Here is a 24,182-nt window from a genome sequence, read left to right as displayed (position 1 = left end):
GGCACAGAACATCGAAATGACTTGATAAGACTAGTTAAGTAGTGGAACTAGGATTGAAACTAGACAGTTTTATTCAAAAATTCAGTCTTAGTCACTATGTTCAGTTATATATATGTTAGGATTTCTATTGCTGATACTAAGGTAGGGTACAGGGAGAGGAATGTAAAAAAAGAAGATAAAGGCACTGACGACTTTCTTGGAGTGGACCAAAACAAGTGAGTGTGAATGCTGTGAAAATGGAGGCAAGGGGAAATGAAATTTATAGATCTACAGTAAAAAACTTTGATCTAAAAGTCATACTTTATTATTATTATTATTATTATTATTATTGGTATAAATACAATGTCTAAGGAATCCCAAGGTGAAACTTTTATATTCACCATCATCCTTTCAGGATTATTGGAGAAGCAACAATGTGTCTATGAAATTATTTCAGCTTCTGAAGGTGGACAGAATTCTAGAAAGTCTGGGATTTTTATTGGAGCTTTAATTTTTAATAAGAGTAATGTTAAAAATAGTTACATTTCAATCTTTAGCTGCTCTTGCGGGTAACATGAGCTGTTCCCAACAGCATTTGTTTCCTACAAGGAAGATAAGTCTGTTTTGTAAGTTTACTTATAATTCACTTTCTTTCTTTTCTCTCTAGCTGCTTCATAAAATAATTGATGGCATTTGTGGCCGAGCTTATCCTCTCTACCAGGATTATCACAGTGTTTGGGATTCGACAGAATGGAAGAATGTTCTAGAAGATATTACCAAATTTTTCAAAGCTGTAGTTGGTAAAAATTTACCTGATGAAGAGGTAACTTCACTCCAAATTTCTATATCTCATAATAAATAATAAGTACTGTTAACGTTTTTCTCAAGTTGGTTTTAGGGCACTATATCATACAGGAGCCATCATCAGTAAGTATATGTTATATTAACAAAAACATCATAATTTTGAGTAGGCAAATCTGATTGTGGAAGTTCTGGTTCTCTTGTTTTGGTTGTTTATGTTTTTAGAATTGTGATACATTTAAATCATGTAGAAGAAAACCAGAAGTTAGGTAACTGACACCTACATTCGCATTATCACAATTAAACAGTTGTTAACATTTTACTTTATGTATTACAGGTTTGTGTGTTTGTTTTAGAAACAAGGTATTATAAATATACCCAAATACCACCTGGCATGCCACCCTTCCCCAAGAGATCACAGCTTGTTGGTATACATGTTTTGTATTCCATGTTGTAGGAATGTTTATGTCTTTAAACAATGTATACAATTATTTGAGCTGTCTGAATGTGTAACTTGTAAATGATAACATATGTATCCATTTGTAATTTTTTTATGGGATATTGTTTTAGACTTGTCAGTATTGGTAAATGTAGATCTGGTTCTTATATTTTAATTTCTTATAGTATTTGATGATAGGATTAGCAGGACTTCTTTTTCCGGCCTCCTGATGAACCATTAGATCCTTGCCTCTTTCATTATTATGTATAGTGCTTCTACTGATATCTTGTGTGTGTCTCCTTATACACATACTGTTTACCCAAGGGATACAGGAGTGCTGATGCATAAGGGCACTTGTACCCCAATGTTTATAGCAGCACTTTCAACAATAGCCAAATTATGGAAAGAGCCTAAATGTCCATCAACTGACGAATGGATAAAGAAGATGTGGTTTATATATACAATGGAATACTACTTGGCAAAGAGAAAGAATGAAATCTGGCCACTTGTAGCAATGTGGATGGAACTGGAGAGAGTTATGCTCAGTGAAATAAGTCAGGCAGAGAAAGACAGATACCATGTTTTCACTCACATGTGGATTCTGAGAAACTCAATGGAAGATCAGGAGGGAGGGGAAGGGGGAAAAAAAGTTACAGAGAGGGAAGGAGTCAAACCATAAGAGACTCTTAAATACTGAGAAACTGAGGGTTGATGGGGGGTGGGGGAGAGGGGAAAGCGGGTGATGGGCATTGAGGAGGGAACCTGTTGGGATGAGCACTGGGTGTTGTATGGAAACCAATTTGACAATAAATTTCATATTAAAAAAAAAAAAACGTAAAAAAAATAGCATATTGGCCACCTTTTCTAGAATAGATATCTTGAAGTGAAATTAATGGGGTGTCCTTCCATTGAATGGCTTTTGTACCTTGGTAAAAAGTTATTTTGGCATGTTTATGTAGGTTGCTTGCTTATAAAAAATGTAGTTTATGTATATTCATTTTGATTTGGATGATATTCTGGGTGGGAGTTCTTTGTTAGAGCTATGTATTTTAAACATCTTCCATTATGTGGCTTGCCTTTTCACTCTTAATGGTGTCTTTTTGTCAACAGAAGTTCTGAATTTTAATCAAGTCCAGTTTTGTCAACATTTCTTTTGATTGTTAGTGCTATTAAAGTCCTGTTTAACAAATACTTGTGCCAAGTCATGAAGATTTTTTTGTTAGTTTTCTTGTAGAAGCTCTCACATTTATGTTACTGGTGCATTTTGAATTAATATTTGTGTGTGGGTTAAGGGTCGAGTTCGCATTTTTTCATATCAATAGCCAGTTGACCCAGTACCATTTATTGAAATGACCATCCTTGCCCCATAGAATTTCTGTGCAGCCTTTGTTGTAAATCAGGTAGCTGTATATGTGTTGGTCTGTATCTGGACTCTTTATTCTACTCCATTAGTCTAGTCTATATTTCCCAATACTACACTGTCTTAATTACTGTAGAATTAAAGCTATGTTACATAGTCTTGATAATAGAAGACTTTCAATTTCATGCTTCTTCAAGATTGCTTTGGCTCTTCTAGGTCCTCTGTATTTTCATGTACATTTTGAAGTCAGTTCGTCAATTTCAACAACAACAACAAAAACCCTTGGATTTTGATGAATATTAGTCAACTTGGGCTGCCATAACAAAATACCATAGACTGAGTAACTTAAACAACAAGAATTTATTTCTCACAATTCTAGAGTCTGGTAGGTTAGTCCAAAGTAAAGGTGCTGGCTGATTTTGTTGCCTGTCAAGAACCCTTTTCCTGGCTGCAGACTGCCTTCTTGCTGTGTTTCTCATATAGCAAAGGGAGAGGGAAGCATTCTTTCATATGTTTCTTTTTATAAGGGCACTAATCCCATCATGAAGGCCCTACCCTTATGACCTATTAAACCTAATTACCTCTCAGAAGGCCCCATCTTTGAATATCATCACAGTGAAGGTTTGAATTTCAACATAAGAATTTTGAAGTGACATCATTCGGTTTGCAGCATGGAGATTGCACTGAATCTCTAAAATCATTTGGGAAAGAATTTATGTCTTAATATTAATCTTCCCAATCCACGAACATGGAATAACATTCCATTTATTTGGAGTACTTCAATTTCTCTATTTTGCAGTTTTCAGTATAGAGATCTTGCAAATATTTTTTTAGATTTATTTTTAAGTAATTGATACTTTTGGTGTTAATTTTGTTCTCCACTTGTTTATTGCTGGTATATAGAAGCAATTTTTATATCTTTACCCCATATCCAACAATTTTAAAAAATTTAATGGCTTATAAAACATTTTTCTGGATTTATTTCTTTTGTGTGTACAATCCTTTTCTTTTTAGATTTTAATACCCATTTTTTTTCTTACCTTATTGCAGTGCCTAACACCTTTAAGACAGTGTTGAAACAAAAAGCAGTGTCTTATTCCTGATCTTAGGAATTCACAATTTTATCATTTATTGTGTTAGCTGTGTGGTTTTATAGATGTATACTATAAGATTAAAGAAGTTTCCTACAGTTCCTACTTTGCTGAGAATTGTTGTCATTAATGGGTATTGAATTTTATTTAATTTTTTTTCCTAAATTTGTTATTTTTTTCTTCTTTATTTTGCTGATGTGGTGTCTTTCATTGGATATTTAAATGCTAGATTAACCTTGCATTGCCAAAATAAACACCACTTGGTCATCATGTATTATGTTTTTATGTATTTCTTGATTTGATTTGCCAATATCTTATTTAGGACTTTTGAATCTGTTTTTGAGTGATATTGGCCCATAGTTTTTCTCTTTGTAATGTCCTTGTCAGGGTGTCAAGTTTTATTCTGGTCTAATAAAATGAATTAGGAAGTATTTTTTCTCTTTTCTTATTCTCTGAAAGAGTTTATGCAAGATTGACTTTCTATCTTCCTTAGTACTGTGTTACTATGTTGTATAATTTTCAAGTATTTGGAGATTTTTTGTAATCAGTTATTTAATTATACCATGGTAAAAAATATATATATAATTTGATTGCAGTCCTTTGAAATCTGTTGTGATTTGCTACATGTCTTGTCTTATGGTTCCTTTTGGTGAATGTTCCACATATATTTGAAAATAGTATGTTCTGTAGTTGTTGAGTAATGTTCTGCGTGTCAATTAGGTTAAAGAAGATAGTATTTTTTTGATTCTAATCTTTATGATTGTTTTGTGTGTTTTCCTGTCAGTTACTGGGAGATGTGTTAACATTCTAATTATAAATCTAATAAATCTAATTAGACTTACCGATTTCTCTTTTTAGTTCTGCCAAGTTTTGCTACTTTATATATTTTGAAGCTCTTTTATTGGGTGCACACAAATTTATGATTGTTCTTTCTGTTGAATGGTCCTTTTGCCATTCTTTATTTCTTGTAATACTTCTTAAAGGCTACATTGTCTGATATTAATCTAGCTATGCCAGCGTTTGTGGTCTTTGCTTTCATGCTACTTCATCAGTCAGCCCTTTACCTTTTTGTTTTGCAAAAATCTCTTGTTTGTCAGTTACACATTCTCATCTTATTCTAGGTACAGAAGTCTTTTTTTTTTTTTCTTTTACTATCATTTTAAAGGGGTTGTGAAAGGGGAGTGGAGTATATGTTTACATTTTAAACAGAAAGGCCCTTTCACTTACTTTCTGTTTATTTTCATAGATATTTCAGCAGTTGAATCAGTTGAATTCATTTCATCAAGAAGCTATCATGAAATGCTTGAAAAGTAGGAAAGAGGAAATCAAGAAGGCTCTGTTAGAAGAAATAGTTGATATTTCTTCTGCACAGCTACAGGATTTTGACTGGCAGTTGAAGGTGAGAATCTGTTTATAGGCATGTATTTTTTTATCTCATTTTTTGAATGGAAAGAAATATTTATTCTTTTTCATAATATATATCTAAAATTTCTGTTATTTTAAGAATACAGTGTCAAAAATTACATTCTTTTACATTATGCATAAGTACAGTACAGACATCAAAAAATATGTAATAAAATTACATTGATAATAAATTTAATTAACTAGAGCTGTGAATCATTAAATATCTTAAATAGTGGAGTAGTATGTATTCAACGTATATTTTTGGCTAGAACTTTCTAGCCTTTATTATAGTCTTCCTGAGATTGGTAAATGTGATTCTGTCTCCAGAGGAAAATCTATGTATTATTAAAAGTTAACTTTAATGAACATTTTGAAAAAGAGACTCATGATCAGTAGGATTCATAAAAATTTCAGACTAACTTTCCATGCTGTATAGGATACGTAGACCTCAATGAGGAGGTTGTGTTGAAACACGTTGTGTTGAAACATACTGCGTTTCCTCATTTCAGCATGATCCTGGATAAAGTGTCTCATACTGTCTTTGTGGATAAAGTGGAGAAAAATGTGGAACAATTACATAGTTACTTGGGTCATAGCTGGATAAACAACCAAAGCCAGATGTATTTGTGTTATCCAGGGAGGAGGTCTCTGTGATTCTGGCTTTGGCCCAGTCTTTTATGAATATTATGCTTATCAAATCTAAGATACATTATATTAATATAATACAAAGTTTAAAATTATTTTGTAGCAAATTACAGCGATGGGCCAAATGAAGCACAATAAATTAAGCAGAGATAACCTAGATAGAGGATTTTTATATAAATAAAACCAACTTAATATAAAAGATATGAGAGGTAGGCCAAAAGTAATATGTATGAGAATATTTAGTTGTTTTGATTTACCAAATGTGGCTTGAGTCAGCAGTATGATGATTCAGTCTTATGTTTTGTTGATAGAAATGCAGTGTTTCAAGCAGTGGGTAGTTCTAATTCTGTTTTTATTCATTTCACTTTTTAGTTAATTTAGTTATTAATGCTTTTAGTTCTGGTTGCCAAATTTAAGAGATACTTAAACAAATTAGTGCCAAACCAGAAAAGAATGAACAGGAACTTAAAATCATGAAGGTTTTTTCAAACATTTGGGGAAAGGAGAAAACTTAGTAGAAAAATGATAGTTCTCTTTAGAGGACTAAAAATCATCTCTATGGATGAGGGACTTAATATACGCTCTGTGGCTACAGCGGCTAGGACAAAGGTTAAGGTTTAAGGTACATAGTTTGAAATAAGATGAGTTCACATTCAACCTAAGGAAAATGTTTTAACACCTATCAGTATCTGAAGATTATTTTAACCTCTTCTTGAGGTAGCACGTTCATCATTGGTGGTAATTCAAGCATAGACTGAGAAACCACTTATTGGACACACTGAAGAAGACAATTATCTATAATGTAGACCATCTTTGATACTTCTAAATTAAAAAAAATTTTTTTTAACGTTTATTTATTACTGAGAGACAGAGAGACACAGAGTGTGAGCAGGGGAGGGGTAGAGAGAGGGGGAGACACAGAATCTGAAGTAGGATCCAGGCTCTGAGCTGTCAGCACAGAGCCCGACGTGGGGTTGAACTCACGAACTGTGAGATCATGACCTGAGCTGAAGTCGGTCGCCTAACCGACTGAGCCACCCAGGCGCCTCATCTTTGATACTTCTAAATCTCAGATATGATGAGCCCTGGTTTTTGAAGAGAAAACGGAGGAGGTATGTGAGGATTCAATTCTACAGTGTGTGCATGCCGAGGGTGGACTTAGAGGTTGTTCGTTAGGGAAGTAGTTCCTTACCATTCATTGCATAAGTAAATTTTTGCAAGTAGTAGCACTTCAAAGATTCACTTATTGTGGGGTTTTCTAGTGCAGATTCCAGGAAAATTTGATTTTTCCTTTGCCATCTGCCAATGAAGCCATGGCACTTGTTTCAAAAAGTATTAGTATCATAAATATTTGGTTCTTCTGTTTCTTCTAGGATTCTCTGTAGACAGAAAATAAGAAGTAGGGAAAATGAGTGTTTTTGCTGAGTGACTCTAATTGAAAGTGGTATCTTGATAATGTGTTTAACAATAATTTGGTAGAGAATTGGCTGATTGTGAATTAAACGTCTTAATTTCACAAGCTTTACCAGCGTTTTTGGTTGTATCCTTGTACATGGGCTTTCATCCTCTTGGTTTCTTCACACGTCTTTAAGAATTCTCAGTTTCTTGGGGCGCCTGGGTGGCTTGGTCGGTTAAGCGTCTGACTTTGGCTCAGGTCATAATCTCACAGTCCGTGAGTTCGAGCCCCGTGTCGGGCTCTGTGCTGACAGCTCAGAGCCTGCAGCCTGTTTCAGATTCTGTGTCTCCCTCTCTCTCTGCCCCTCCCCTGTTCATGCTCTGTTTCTCTCTGTCTCAAAAATAAATAAACGTTAAAAAAAAAATTAAAAAAAAAAAAAAAGAATTCTCAGTTTCTTGATGCATTGGACCCATTCAGTCCTTCCCGGCCATAACTCTGCGCTGGATTGCTGCTTATGCTACGAAATTCGGACTGGTTGTCCTTTTTTCCCAGTCCGCATCCTCTCTATTCATCCTCCTTTCTCTTTCTCTTCTTCATGTATGTGTTGGTTTGGCGGGGGTTTCTTTGTTTCTTTCTCCTTTTCCTGTATTTGATAGCAAACAGGAGTGTTCTTGTATTAATAAGCTCTGATGTATATTTAATATATTATTTTTTTTACTACTTATTAATTACTATTTTCCTCATTTTAAACAGCTTGCACTGTCTAGTGACAAGATTGCTACGTTACAAATGCCACTTTTAAACCTTACTCTAGACGTAAAAGAAAATGGTGAAGTCAAACCATATTCTGTCGAAATGAGTAAAGAAGAGCTGCAGAATCTAATAAATTCCTTGGAAGCAGCTAATAAGGTATTTGTTTTAATTGTGCTGTGTGGTTTAAAATGTTTAAGTGTTGACTGATAGATACCCTTAGAGCAATAGAAGAAAAACTCATAATTGACTTTTAATATTTCTTTGTTTCTGATCTTTTATGTCAAGCACAGAAAATACCTTGTTGATCTGTTCTGCATCTCTAGTTTTAGATATTAAAAAAATTACAACTTGTAATTTTGACTGCTTAGTTTTGAGCCTAACTTATCAAGTAGTCATTTTTGATAGAATAGTAGTGCTATTCTCACAGCTAGATTTTTTTTGCCGTGCTCAGTAATGATGAAAATAAATTTTTACCTTGGGGCTGTGATTCTAAAGAGTTTTTATGATTATAAATAGCTGTGATCCTAAAGAAAAGAGTGTCTTATTTAACTGGACAAGTAAAATTGCTTTTATAATCCTCTAAGAATGAGAGACAAAATATGGCTTGTAGTTATTATGACAAAATCAGGTAGGGATAAGGTGTGACTAATGAATGAGTAAAAATTTTGCATTTACAAAGGGTTGGCTAAATAACAGGAACAATTCCCAGTGTTTATTTAATGAGAAAAATGCTTAAACAGTACAAACTGCTGCTGTCAGAAAATGTCTTTGTATATGTATGTTCCTTTCATTATTGCTCAGCTTTTTCTGTGTGATCTGAAATCCATGATTAATGTCAGATACTCTAACCACCTTTTCTTGCCACTGACTAGCCTTCTTAGCCTTACCTCTTTTAAACTCTGCTATCCTCAGTTTTCCTCTATACTCTGCAGATGCCGATTTTAGTGCCATGATGACTGGTCCACATGCCCAGTAACCACACTGGCAGCCTGGCTTGCTTTCGTATGGGGCTGTCTGGAAGGGTGTGTGGTGCAGCCCAATGTAAATGTTAATTGATTCAGAGCCATGGATCCTGGAAGGCGTGCACCGTCTGCTCCTGTGCATTGTGCTTGCTTGTTATCAGTTCTCCAGGCCCTTCTTCAGAGATTTCAAAGCATTTCATTAAGCAGAGATTGGCATCATTTTGGAATAACCTGATTTCCCCCCCCTCCCGACTTTGTGTTTTAAGGTGGTCCTGCAGTTGAAATAACTGGAAATGATGAATACCAACACTATCAGATTTCACTGCTACACCTGATAACGGCCGAGTGAATACTGTGTGTTCAGAAAACCTGCAATATACAGACTCTTACGCTGTGCTGAGAAAGCAACAGTGTTGAGATTGCAAAGATAAAAATTTATCAGCTTCCCTAAAGAACAGGAAATGACATGGTTGACTGGAAATGCATAAAAATGATAGATGAAAAAGCTATAATAGCAGTTTATATTTTCGTAATGGCTGTTTTGCCCCATTTATTAAATATTTGAGAAATCTTTATAGATATACAGTTTTATTGAAAGTTGAAAATAGGTTCTAAAGTAATGTAAACATACAAAGCACAAATATACTTGAATGTTGCTTAAAGGAATATATGAATAGCAAGGATGTGTATTATGGATATATATGATTAATTTGTAATATTTTAAAAAATAACTTTTAAAGAATGTATAAGCTGCATATATAACTCAGGAGATTCCATATCTTTCTTATATTTCAAAGGAAAGATTATAAAATGTAAATTTCTTAAAGAAGCTCTTCTTCAGACATGAACAAGAAAAAGTAAAATTGTGTGAACAGTTTTGAGTTTATGAATTATTAAAATATTACTAGAATAGGAAAAAATGAAAATAACACTGTTACTTCTGCATTTCTGTGTTTGATTGGGAGGGTGTGCTGTGATAAAGAGAGTAGATGTCATTGTATAGTGTGTATATAACTATTCAAATATTAGCTAATATTAAATATAAGTCCATTTTTGTTATAAACCCTTAATATTGAAGTTAATAGTTTTCACTGGAAAACAAGCCATTTTTAATTTCAGTTAACTTTAAAAACAAGCATTCTGGGGCGCCTGGATAGCTCAGTCAGTTAATCATCCAGCTGTTTATTTCAGCTCAGGTCATGATCTCAGTCTGTGGGATGGAGTCCCCTGCGTTGGGCTCCATGCTGGCAGTGCGGAGCCTGCTTGGGATTCTCTCTTTCCCTTTCTCTCTGCCCCTACCTCACTCTTGCGCGCATGCGCTCTCTCTCTCAAAATAAATATTAAAAAACAATGCAAGTGTTCCGAACAAATAAAATGACATTTCATTTTTACATATGGCTTTATTTCAAAACACTGTCTACATAAAGCAGTGGCCCATAATTGATCAGAACCTGCTATCTGCAAGCTTTGTAGCTCATCAGAGCAGTTATCTCATCATACAGATGAAGATAGGCTTAGAGAGGTTAAAAGAACATCTGTGTGTGACCTAGGCAGCGCTACTCAAAATGTGTCCCTAAACTAATGCCAGTCTATGGACTATTTGTTACAGGTCAGTGATTCCATGAGGAGCTTAAGCTAGAGCGTTCATCAGCATATTGCTCTTTGCATTGAGAAACGTTAATTTTGGGAAAAAATCAGCTGAACTAAACAGTGTGCTTGGGAGGTAGGTGACTTACTTCCTGTGCAAGTTCCTTGTGTCGTTAAGGACCAGAGGCAGTTTGCAGGCTAGCACTTTAAATAGTACAGATGGTCCCTGATATACGATCATTTGACTTAAGATTTTTCGACTTGACTGTGGTGCGAAAGCAATATGCATTTGGTAGAAATCATACTTTGATTTTTTTTTTTTTTCATTTTGAATTTTGATTTTTTCCTGGCCTAGTAATATCCAGGACACCATTCTTTCCTGACGTTGAGCAGTGGCTGTGCTGCAGCTACCAGGGAACCTTGCAGTCATGAGAATAAACAACCGATACACTGACAGCCATCCTGTACCCATATAATCATTGTTTTTCACTTTGAGTACAGTATTCAGTAAATTGCATGAGGTGTTCAACACTTTATTAAAGAATAGGCTTTGTGTTAAGATGATTTTGCCTAGCTGTAGGCTAGCATAAGTGTTCTGAGCACAGTGAAGGTAGGCTAGGCTAAGTTATGATGTTTGCTAGGTGAGGTGTATTAAATGCATTTTTGACTTACGGTATTTCCAGTTTATGGTGGGTTGTTTGGGATGTAAGCGCATCATCAGTTGAGGAAGATGTGTACTTATCTAAGGGCCTTCTGAATTTCAGCCCTCCATGCAGTATTTCCATTGAGAAGCAGAAAATCTTGCTCTACTTATTCCTCTCACTACCTTATTTATCACTCCATTAGTATGTTTAACTACCTTATTGAGATCTGACTGATATACTATAAACTCATTTATTTAAAGTGTACAGTCAGGTAAATTTTGACATACATACACCATGAAAGAATCACCTCTATCAAGATTGTGAACATGGCAATCCTGAAAGTTTTCTCCTATTCCTTTGTAATCCCTACTCTTCCACTCCCCCACCCCCGCCGCAACCTCTGATCTGCTTCCAGCCACTTGTAGAGTACTTCACACTTTCAAGAGTTTAATATCAGTGGAATCATATAGTATGTACCTTTTCTTTTAATCTGGCTTCCTTCAGTATTGGGTTCATCCATGTTGTTGCATATATCAATAGTTCATTTCTTTGTATTGTTGAGAAGTAGTCAGTTGTAGAGTTTTACCATATGTTTTTATTCACGTGTTAAAGGATATTTTGGTTGTTTAAAACTTTATGTATATTACATAACACAGAATCCTGTGAACATTCTTATGTATACCTTGGTATGGATATATGCTTCCTTTAGAGTGAATACTTAGAGGAATGAGATATTTCCAAAGTCTGGAAGAGTTCATTCACCTCCATTTGCTTCCTAACACATACTTTGGTCAATCTTAATTCCAGCTACTGTAATACATGTGCAGTGGTATCTCATTGTGGTTTTAATAATTTTTATTTCTGTAATGACATGATGTTCATTGTCGCATGTGCTGTTGGCCATCTGTATATCTTCTTTGGTGAAGTGTCTGTTCAGATCTGTTGCCCATTTCTAAATTGGGTTGTTTCCTTAGTGTTGAGTTTTGGGAGTTCTTGGTAGCCTGGATACAAGTCTTTATCACATATATGCCCTGCAGGTATTTTCTCCCAAACTGTGACTCTTTTTTCTTCTCTAAATGGACCTTTTTTTTTTTTTTTTTTTTTTAGTTTAGTTTTAGTTCTAGATTCACATAAAAATTGGATAGAAAGATCCCATATACCCCACATCCAGTTTCCCCTGTTATTAACATATTAGTATGTACATTTGTTATAACTAATGAACTGATTCCAATACATTGTTATCAACTAAATTCCATAGTTTATTCAGATTTCCTAAGTTTTCACCTGATGTCCTTTTTCTGTTCTAGGATTTCATATTTAGTTGTCATGTCTCCTTAGCTTCTCTTGCTGTGATAGTTTCCCATCCTTTCTTTGTTTTTGATGACCTTTACAGTTTGAGAAGTGTGGGTGAAGTATTTTGTAGGGTGGCCCTCTGTTGGAATTTAATGTTTTTCTCATGCTTAAGCTGGGGTTATGGGTTTGGGGAGGAAAATCACAGAGGTAAAGTGCCATTTGCAACACACCATATTGAGGGTACATACTATTAACAGGATTTGTGACTTGACATTGACTTTACTTACCTAGCTGAGGTAGTTTGTCAGGTTTCTTACTGTAAAGTTACTCTTTATTTCTATTTTTCCATATTGTACTCTTTGGAAGGAAGTCACTATGTGTGGCTCATATTTAAGAAATGGGAAGTTGTGCTCTCCCTTCTTAAGGTCAGAGCACTTACATAAACCTTTTGGAGATCTGCACAGATTTGTCTCTTCTATTAATTTAATCCTTTATTTATATAATATGGACTCATGGGTATTTATACTTATGGTTATAATCCAATACTATTTACTATTCAAATTGTTCCAGGTTTGGCCATTGGGAGCTCTTTCGGTTGGCTCTTTTATATTATTTCCTTAACTTTCTGGCAGTATGTTCCAGGCTCATTTTGCCTATTTCCTGCCCAGTCCTAGAATCAACCATTTCTCCAAGAATCCCTGGTTCATTTTTTTGAGGAATGGTAATAGAAATCAAGCTAGATGTGCTCATTGTTATTGGGGTATTGTTTACCGTCAGTTGACAACAAAGAAATATATGTATGTAAACTAAGCTGTGTATATATACCTATCTGTAAATATTTCTTTACATAATCAACTATGTATTAAGCTACACAAGTTCATCCTGATGTCTTCAACTCTAATCCATTACCACAAGGATCACATTCTCACCTGCTACCCTTCCTTATCTGTAAATTCACAGTACAGCTGTAAGAAACCTGACTCCCAAGTGCCTGGGTGGCTCAGTCAGTTAAGCGTCCGACTCTTGATTTCAGCTCAGGTCATTATCTCACAGTTTGTGAGTTCGAGCCCTGCATTGATGCTTGGAATTCTCTCCCTCTTTCTCTCCACCCCTCTTTATGCCCCCCCCCCCCCCCCCCGGCCAAATAAATAAACACTAAAACAAAAAAAAAAAGAAACCTTACTCTTACCATTCACTATACATTTGCTTAATTGTTCAATTCTAGTGTGTGTGTGTACATATATATACATATATTTACATATATATCTATATATATATATATATAATTGTTAATATATGGGAAACAACATTATCTTCCTGGAAGGAATCATATGCAGTTCTTTTTGCCTTTAGTCTTACTTCACACATTTCCAGAGTTACTTAGGTCAGTACCAGCTGCTCCCCACCCTGCCTTCAGTGAGGTGGTTTCATACATTTGTAATACAGTTCAATCTTTTTGCCATAGTCTGCATTCCTTGCTGGGATTTCTTGACTACCTAAGTGATTTTTAAATTTGCATACATTAATTTTTACTTAGTTGAATAGCTCTGTTTTGGCAAACACCTACTGTCATGAATCCACTTTACAGAATAGTTCACCCTAAAAATCCTTTGTGCTTTACTAATTCTTTCCTCCACCTTCGTCTGGACCCCACAATCAGTGATTTTTTCATAATGTGTTTATAGTTTTGCCTTTTCCAGAATGTTATATAATTAGGATCATACAATATGAGTCTCTTCAGACTGGGTTCTTGCACTTGGTAATATGCATTTAAGGTTCTTCCATGTCTTTTTGTGGCTTGATAAGTTATTTTTTTTTTTATCCCTGAATAATATTTCATTGAGTAGATATATCAGTTTGTCCATTCACCTATTGAAGGAAATTGGTGATGCCTAGGAGTGTGATTGCTGGATCATTTTATATGACAAGTTTAACTTTGTAAGAAACTACCACATTTTTTCAAAGTGGCTATACCACTTGATATCTTTTTTCTTCTTCTATCAATTATGGCAAAAAACACATGACTTGAAATCTCTCCTCTTGACAATTTTTGAAGTGTGTAGCACAGTATTGTTAATTCACTGCACATTATTGGGCAGCAGATCTCTGGAACTTTTTCATCTTCTATCACTGAAACTCTACCCATTGAACAGCAATTCCTCATTTCCTTATCCTCCAGTTCCTGGCAGTTACCATTGTGCTTTCTTCTTCAAGTTTGACTACTTTAGATACTTCATAGAAGTGGAATCATGCAGTATTTGTCCTTCTGTGACTAGCTTGTTTCGCTTTGCCATAATGTCCTCAAGGTTCATTTATGTCTTAACATATGACAGTTTCCTTTTGGGGGGCTGAATAATATTCCATTGCATGTATATGCCACATTTTCTTTGTCCATTAATCCATCAATGGACATTCAGGTTGTTTCCGCCTCTTGGCCATTGTGGTTAATGCTGCAATGAACATCGGAGTGCAAATATCTCTTCAAGATCCTGCTTTCAGTTCTTTTGGTTAAATACCTGGAAGTGGGGTTGCTGGATCATATGGCAATTCTATTTTTAATGTTTTTGAGGAGCTCTATACTGTTTTCCATAGCGACTACACCATTTGAGTCCCACCAACAGTGCGCGGGGTTCCAATTTCTCCATGTCCTTGGCTGATACCAGTTACATCACAGATACACAAATACCTATCTTGTGTTGGCTTCATCTATAGTTCTTATAGCAAATCCTAAACATGTTATATATATGGTTGTTATTTTTCTAAAAAAGCTGGTTGTTCATTTATTTTTTCCATTCCATAACATAGTCTTCTGGAAATAGTAACCAGGGTAGGATGTCTCTACAATTCTTGGCAGCTCTGCAGGCCAAAGGTCTGCTGATGAAGAGCTGATCCCAAGTATTTTGCTGGATGGGTGTTAATGTCGTCTCTAGGCTGGAATTTAGACTCTCACTGAAAAGCTATTCTGCTAACCAATTAATGGATATATGAACTTCACACCTTCAGTCTGTTCATTATTTTATTATCAACATATTATTTCTGAAGGGACACAATGAGTTTGGAGGTTGGAGGTCTTCAAATTAGGAAAGACTGACAAATCGGCCAACTCTAATATTCATATTTACAGTGGAGGTTTTAAAAGAAATTTGACATAATGCACCTCACAAATGGATGCTATTAAAGTCCATTTTAGGCATCGCTTTTGAATACAAGAAGATTTAATTTCTTCTTTTTTTCCTAATGTATAAACACTCCATGTGTCCAAATGTTTGTAAGGTATGTCATCTTAAAGAATTTTTTTTCCCCCCAAAATCAAAGTGGTACAGAAATAAGCTTCTGGAATAGTGCTGGTATTTTTCCCCCAATTGTTGGATAATACTGCAAAGAATTTCTTCCAAATAAAGGGATTTTGCTTTGTATTAAATTTTACAATGAAGACTCTCAAATGGTAGATTCAGAATTCTAAACTTTTTTAAGGATTATAAAAAGATATGCCTGAAATCTTGCATGTTTTTGAACATAGTACAAACTAAGCTTTTTATATGTAGGCATTTTTAATAAAAAAAAGTTTTATTTGTGTTTTAGGAATAAACAAGCTAACATAAATTGTACATATTTACAGCATTCAACCACATTTCAGAAGCTGCACAACGGCTTTTGTGAGTAGAGCTGGTGGTTTTTGACACCAACCTTCAAATGTGTTTTCTTTCACTTGCTGAAACATTTAAAATCCTGTAGTACCAGAACAAAGAAAACAGCAACTTATTTTGTAGCAGAGCCACACTACTAACAAAAAATACTGAGTGAACTACAGTCCTGTGACTGCTAGAGTATCTGTGAGTCCTGATATCGAGAGCACAAGCGTTTCTTGTGTCCGTACCTGATTGTATGTAAGTTGATTTTCTATTTTACAAGAATACATGATTACTCAATGAATGATTAGGGATAGAAAAAAGGCCATGAAAGGTAAAAGGGTCAGGAATCAGAGGACACTGAACAGTTTCTTATTCACTGATTCACTGCTTAGAGGGAACTCTGCTGCTTTCATGTGTATAAATCACAGTCTACAGGCTTCATGGATTTTTGTCCACAGATAGTTTTTGAGATAGCAAAGTCATAACATCACATACTTTAAGCACTTAAAAAGGAATTAATGAGACGGTTAGGATATTTTAATCAAATCCCTAACAGAAAGATTACAGTCAAACACTGTATGAAAGTTTGATTTCAAATGTAAAAAGCAACCACAGAAAATCTCAAGTTTCAATAAACACAACAGTAGTTTCAATCAGAAAATGCAGCATATATTGATACAAAATAGAAACTGGAATTATAAAAGCAAGGAGTCCACCTTTCTTTTCTTGGCATTTTTAAAACCTATCCCATTTCATTAAAATGTATTTGGTTTCCAGAAATACTTATTCTTGCCATATAGCTTTTCTAGTGGTCTGGTAGGTATACAAAAGTATTACCTGCTTATGTAAGAAAGCAAATGCTTATGTCGAAAGAACAAAAGAACATTAATATGTTGTAATTTATGTCTCTTTCCAATTAAAGAAGTTCTGCCTGCTGAAAAGTAGGGAGAAAGGGATTATTTTATTTACAAGAACTGTGTACTACCAGTCAGGACATAAATTAGCTAACTCATGTTTGGTAGGAGGGTAAATAGACGATTCAGCAAACTGATTAGTGGGGACTTAAAAACACAAGGAGTAAAACATTTAACATATTGTAACATATTTGGTGAGTTAAGCATAACAGATTTTGAGAGGCAACATAAGGTATGAATTTTTGTGTGTATGTAGCACCTGCTTTTGAAAGCCCCGGCTATTTAGGACAGGGTGCTATGAATTAAAATAGCAGGAGACTGGTTTGGAAAGTGTAGCTAATTTTTGGATTCAGTCAGGTTTTAGGTGAGGTGGTGCCGAAGAGGTGTTCCATTGCTGGCAGGAATGGAAATTTTCCCATTCTTTAACCTAATGAGCCCTGCTTTCCCAAACCTCATGAATCACTGTGAAAAGATCTTTGCCTCAGGTTGAGTGTCCTTGGGTAAAGTCACAGGAGATGATGGACAGCCAAGAGAATTTTTCAAGCAAGCCACCCTAACCCAGATGTGTTTCTCTCAAAAACAGTTTTATTTGTATTTACACAATGTTAAAGTTTCCCGTTTACATTTTCATTACCCTTTTAAATGACACAACAACATTATTTCACATTAGCCAGTAGGTTCCCATCACAATGGCACAAAATGCTGCCTGGTGGTCAAAAATAAAAAGCTTCTTTAAAGATGTCAAAAAATTTTTAGTCCTTGTAAACATTTAGAATTTCTGAAAACCTCATGCAATCTTCACTTTGGAATAATGCCGCATGGTAGTTTGTATCGAGAGGGTTCATGGCCCTCTCTAAAATAAGGAGTTGAAACAACACAGTCAATAAATATATGCATATCTAATCACGAGCATTCCCTACCTAGTAGTGGATGTTCTGAATATGAAATATCACTGTATTTAATAATTCTGCTTTCCATGACACTGCAGTGAGTTAGAATAATCAAGGGGCTTCCCTAAAAATGTCTCAGGAGCATTGTTGCAAAATATAAAATATTTCAAGCTTTATCCAGTGAGTATTTTAAAAAGATGTAGGAAACAGATTAACATGAATTGATTTAGCTTAAAAAAAGAAAAAGCAGGTACACTGCAATTCAATGTATTTGGGGGAATATCAAGTAGAAAAATACGTTATCTCGTAAAACTGGGGTGGCTGGTTGCCACTCTGAGGTAAGGCTTGCAAACGATATATTTCTTTTATGCAAATTTGTAAATAATATATAGAACAGGAGAACAGGAAAGTTAACAATTGAAAGAAGGGCTGCAGAAAAGGTATTTCTCTGCACATCTATCTTATGCAGTCTTGAGGGACCGTGAAGAACTGCCCATCTCTCTTAGTTCTAAACCTTCTGTTCATTTCTTGGCAGAAGTGAAATCTGGTGTGCAGTACCCTCTGGAAATGTCCTCTTATAATTCATGCTGCAGTGTTCCAATTAGGCAATACAGTCCCAACTTTGAGAGTAAACACCCCATACAACCTAGATGCAGAAGGCTTTGAATAAGGCAAAGGGGAGTATATGGGGGGGAAAAATGAAACTTCCAGTGAAGAATTTCCTGTTTCCATAAAGTTAAAGCAGTCGGAATCAGCATGGAAAGTTCAGTTATGCCAGCACTGGTAGAATTTAGAATGGTGTTATTAAGATTCAGCCTGTTTAAGTCCTAAGCAATGAGGAAAATCTCAATGGCCACTTTGCACAGACCCAAGCCTGGTTTCAACTGTAAGTTTGACTGTATTTTTTATCTGTTTAGAGATTGTAGACCTAGGCTCTATGGAAGTAAAATAAGTTGGGGGAGGGTGTGGGTGGCTCCTGTTTCACAAGTTATTATCTGTAATCCTGAAGTACTGTCCCTAGGAAATCTTTCTTTTCCCACATTTACCAGTGTAGGTCATTCAATCAGTACTTACAGACTCTCTACCAGGGACAGAACAGCAAATGCTTTGGGCAATAGAAAAGAATTAGAAAATGGGGCATTTACCCTTAAGGACCTTATTTCGGGAAGCAGAGAGTGTATTTTTCAAAACTACCAGAAGATACACAAATTCAATATCTATTATTATTGATTAAGTGGCCACAAGAACCGAGGGGGTGCTAGCAGGAGAGTAAACAGAATGAGGAAAGGTTGGCTGCTCATGGATGGCTTTTTGGATGATGTTGCCTTGATTTTTAATCCAGCGTTGGGGAGGGGCATGGGAAGAGGAGAATCTGGGCAGTGGAAAAGAAATGTAAAACTTCAAACAGCAGCGAGCACACTTTGGGATGATATGTGGCTGTTGCTGCAGTAGATATGTGAGGATTAGTTTGCTTGAAGCTGGGTAAGGGGAACAATGAGAAATAAAGTGAGTGTGAGTAATGGAGAGACTGAGGTTGGGCTTAAATGATTCACAGGGAGCCAAGGCATATATTTTCTCCAAGGTGTTAATATTAGCTTATTAATATCTCCCATACCCGCCAGGGATGAGAATTATGAGACTCGTAACTAGTGTGACTATATAATCGTTATCTAAATGGACAGATTTGAGAGTGAATTGTGGTTGTCTTGGGGAAACTGGGGCATGTGGTCCCCTAACAGTAATGTTATTAAAAAAGAACTGGGCACACCTCAAGCTATTCAATTGTTGCTGGAGCTGTTCCTTCTACACTTTCCCTCAAGAGAATAATGAAAGGCTTTTGTACGTCTTGGCTGGGGGTGGGGTGGGGGGTGGGGGGGGTGCGGTTGCCGGGGAGGGAGTGTGCAAGATGGAGGAGAAGGATAAAAAAAGAACAAGAGTATTTGGAAATTGTTCTCTTTCTTCCTACTCTCCTCTTATCTTTGAACCACCCAAAACCTGGATCATCAAAGTACAAAGCATTAGATCTAGGCAGTGTGGTTAGAATAGACATAGCTTTGCCTTTACAGTCAGGAAAAAGAAAAAAAAAAATCTCAGATTGAATAGTAACTCTGTCACTAATTATCATTATCAGATTTGGGGTAAATCATTTAACCTATTTAGCCTCCATTACCAGATATTGGTAGTGTCATCATAATTTTCATAGGGTTGTAGGGTAATGATTTCAAGATCAAATCATGAAATTATGTGTGACAAAGTCTTTTCTGATACCTTAGACCAATGTGTGACAGTCGTGTTTGGATATCTACCCCAAAGCCATTCTTCCTTCTTTTTGTTAACATATTCCATCTTTTATTCCCCCTGGGCAACTCACTGGATCAATGTTGTAAACCCATCATGATAATTTCATTCCTTTTATCAGTGACTGGTTCAGGAATGGTTGTGTAATCCAACCTTGGCCAATGGAACAAGAAAGATGGCTGGGAGAGTTTTGTGGGGAAAGATTTCCTTGCTTTTAAAAAGACCCAAGGCAGGACTTTCCCTTGTTTCTGCCACTTGATACGAGTATGTGAGTGTAGCCATTTTGCAACCACAATGCGTGCTGATAACATACAGAGTTAGGAAGAACTGGCCCTGGGAGGGATCTCAGGTCCTGGATGACATCATTGTGCTATTGAAATAACCCAGGAACCACCCTGCTTCTGCACTTACTGTTACATAAGCTATCATTTTGGTTAAAGTTACTTTTAGTTGCATCTTTTGTTACTTATACCTGAATGAATCCTAATGGATATATATATTAATAAGTATTAATCTCAATTTGGTGAGAATTTGAAGACTTATAAATGCTTCCTCTGTTTTTAAAAAGATGACATTAGCTATGAATGCATCTCAAAAGCGTAAAGTATGAAAACCTGAAAAAGAGAACTATTAGTTCTCTACTTTAAGAGCACACCTGCATATAGGAACGTTGGAACTGTGAGAGGTCAAGCAGCAGAATATTAGGCTAACTTTACAAAAAAGAGGCCATCTCATTCGTAGACTGACCCAAAATGGAAGGGAGGAATTTTTAGGCACTCTCCTAACAATTCTGAACGGTCAGGGGGCTCTCAGGAGAATCATGGGAGCTTAGAGTTGGAAGGTATCTTCTGAAAAGGGGGAAAAGTTAAGAATATCCGTGTGCAGGAATCACACTGGGGGTCATGTTCAGAGATTGGAGTGGGGACGGTGCATGCTTTAAAAATATGAATAGCTAGAAATGTTAATCAAAATTTAATAAGTAAACTTTCAGTTTTGTCACGGTTGTGCCTAAAACAATTGGCAGATTGAACTAGTTAAGAGGGGAATAGGAGGGTGGTTGGGAAAGTGGGGCAGGGAGAGCAGATAACAGAGATTCTGAAGACCTGGGATCTTTTCCAACTACATGGGAGGTCTCCCCTTGTCTGAGAGCTCAACCCTATCTGGCTACTCCGCCTACAGAACCCAGACAGTGACGGGGTCTCACACTGGGGAGAACACTGAAGGGGACTGTGGCAGCATTTCTGCTCAGATGCTGCCTCGAGATAGGCTCTTCCACTATGGAGGGGGCATTTCAGGGCTTTTCCTGACCGAGTTGCAGAGAATGGCCTAAGGGATCTACATCTTCCAGAGATCTAAAAACAGGGACCACACTGATTTATGTTATCTGAGACTCTCCAGTGCTCTTGAAGGGAAATATTTGTAGTGTAGACCATTATTAAAATTGTTTAAAAATTTTTTTTTTTTTTTTTTTTTTTTTTTTTGCCATCTGCCTGTAAATTTAAACTTCTAAACATTTTAGCTTCAATGTAATTTTAAAGGAATATGGACAGGTGTAGGATTTGATTCACTTGACACCAGATGGCCTACCCTGAGGACTTACTCCCAAAGATATACAACAAAGAATATTTATGGGACTGTTTTAGCAGAAACTACCGTGCTCCTATATCTTTCTGGTAACTTCCTGCACAAACCTGTCTAAAATGCCCTTTGAAATTTATTTGGCAATTTGGTTTCCAACTAGTTGAAGCTTGGAAGGAATGTGGAAGTCATCGGATGGCCGGTCTTCAGTCATACGACCAGGCAGTGGTAGAGGCAACATAAAGGCCAGGTCATGCAATTCTAAGTCCGGGTGTTTTCCGCCCACTGTCATCTCCCTCTCTCCAGCACGCAGCTCATTTACTGTTAACTTTTTAAGTTATTCTGTACATTGCTTGGTATATGTTTGGAGAACTCTCTGTTCTCCAAGTATAGGAATGCTGTTTGGAGGCAAAAGATGTTCTACATACTTGGGAAGGGCAATTTGGACAAGTTTACATTATGACTTGTCTTACTACATTTCATGTCTGCTAGAAGGCTCAGGGGGAGTCGGTGGGAGATGCATGGACGTGGAATCTGTAACAGGAATAAGCAACTGAAAAGGTAGTGGGTCAGGTTCCCAGAGGATGGTCTGTAACCAGTGGTGTACTCCATGAATGAGAAACCATTCTGGAAGGAATAAAGGTTTATAAAAGGTGTGCAATTAAGGCTAAAGGAGGGCATGAGAAAACAAGTTTGATGGAAAAGAGCTGATACAGTGTGAACTCACCATATTGCAACTAGAATGTACAGGGCCGTTCTTATCATCAAACTTTGGTGTAGATAATGTGAATTTTCCTAGGTTTGAGCTAAAGACTTTTATTTCCACTTGATTTTAAATTAGGCCGGGAGAGACAAGGTTTATGTAAACAGGTACTCTTTCCAGAAAGGACAGAAAAGCAGAAAAGAAAAATAACCCAAGGCAGTTTCAGAGGAGGCTACCATGACGACACAAGCTACCTCCGAAGACCTGCTAAAGGCAATAGGAATAAGAATTTGGGGAAATTATTAAAGTTCGTTGTTTTCACGAATTCAATTGAAGATACGCAAGGTAAGTTCAAAGCTGGAGCTTTCAGCTACGCATGGGCAAGATAACTTAGGAGGTCTGAATGAGAAAGAGGAAAAATGAATTGGTTTCATTGGGTTAAGGCATAAGGTTGGATGGCATACAGCACTGGGAAGGAACGAACACAAGAGAGGTAATCTGTTTTACACGGCCACACGCACACAATGCACACACATAACACATTTTAATGATTTTCACCTATAAAAAAGTTATATTGGAAAATGTCCCCCCTTTTCTGTTTCTCTTCGAAAGGAAACCCAGGGAGAGATGAAAGCCAGACAGCAATACTGATTGCTTTTATTCATCCTTTGGCTTCTAACGTGAGCTGTTTTAAGCAAGTGAATCTGTGACCCTGTGTACCTAAGGCAAATGCATCATGTTATTTGGCCTCTCTTTTTATTGATTTATGTTTCTATTGTCTTCAGAACAGGAGATGCAGGTAGAATCATTCATGAGAATGGTTTTATTTCCAGCTGGTTAAAAAATATACTTATTTCCCCCACACTGAATTCCTACTGAAGTCTGTGATGAGTGCTGGTTGCTCCAGGACCTGCAAGGTCTCTAGGGGCCAGTCAGGAATGACCGTGAGACCCTTAATATACCAAAGACTTTTTGATTAGGAAAAACGAAACAAAACAAACAACTGTTAGGCCTCTACAGTTGAAATAAGGAAGTTCTTGCTATCAGAGAGGTAAAAATAAACTCAAAACTCTTTATCCTTACCCTTCTAGGAACTTAGCATTTTCTGGTTTGCAATTCTTCTATTAAAAAGGATTTCCTTGCAAACGTTGCTTGTGAAATTACAACCTTTAACAATTAGGTTTCTGTCAGTTTAGTTGATTTCAGTTATATAGAAAAAGCATGATTCACGTAAAAGCACAATGGGTTCTAGACCTAGAAATTGACTAACCTTGTTAGTTCCATCGCTGGTGGACACTGATTGGGACATTTTGGAGCCAGAATAAGTCTCCAAGCACATAGAATCTTTACACAAAAAACTCTGCCTTGCTAAATTCCTAACTCCAAGAAAGATGCTGTGTACCCTAAAATGTTACTAAGAAACCAATCTATGTCCCAGCTTGCTAGGCTATTCCAAATTTCTGCAGACACTATCACCATCTCTGGGACTGCCAGCTTGCATGGAAACACATGTTATGGCTGAATATCCCACCATTCTGAAGTCTTTTTCAAGAATACTAGGACTTGGGAGACATATATATGAAAATATTTAATCACCAGATTCTAAGTTTAACTAGCACATATCAAACACATCCCGGACTCCCAGTTGAAAAATACTTGCTTTAATTCCCAATATTTCTCTTTACCTTTTAGAAATGTGACATGGTTACTTCTGAATCTTTGCAGGATGAATCGGCCAGTTGGTGTTATCAGTGTCATTCACTGTCTCTTCCTTTTTTCCTTCCCATCATTTGGACATTTCACTGTTTGTTTA

At 36.3% G+C, this 24,182-nt stretch overlaps 1 protein-coding gene across 7 annotated transcripts in view; it reads left to right on the top strand.

Moving 5' to 3' along the window:
• The window catches only part of COMMD8 (COMM domain containing 8), a 28,180-nt gene extending 4,191 nt beyond the window's left edge, over positions 1-23,989 (top strand). For all 7 annotated transcript variants that reach the window (XM_060655104.3, XM_060655108.3, XM_078446149.2 and 4 more), the window contains 4 exons: positions 647-802; positions 4,917-5,069; positions 7,869-8,024; positions 9,097-23,989. In XM_060655104.3, coding sequence (XP_060511087.1) covers positions 647-802; positions 4,917-5,069; positions 7,869-8,024; positions 9,097-9,117 — 486 coding nt within the window. In that variant the 3' untranslated portion in view covers positions 9,118-23,989. The remainder of the gene's footprint in view (positions 1-646; positions 803-4,916; positions 5,070-7,868; positions 8,025-9,096) is intronic.
• The last annotated feature ends 193 nt before the right edge of the window (positions 23,990-24,182 follow it).

Source organism: Panthera onca, chromosome B1 (genome assembly GCF_046562875.1).
Source record: "Panthera onca isolate mPanOnc1 chromosome B1, mPanOnc1 haplotype 2, whole genome shotgun sequence".
Taxonomy (NCBI): Eukaryota; Metazoa; Chordata; class Mammalia; order Carnivora; family Felidae; genus Panthera; species Panthera onca.
This window is presented reverse-complemented; position numbering and strand designations above follow the sequence as displayed.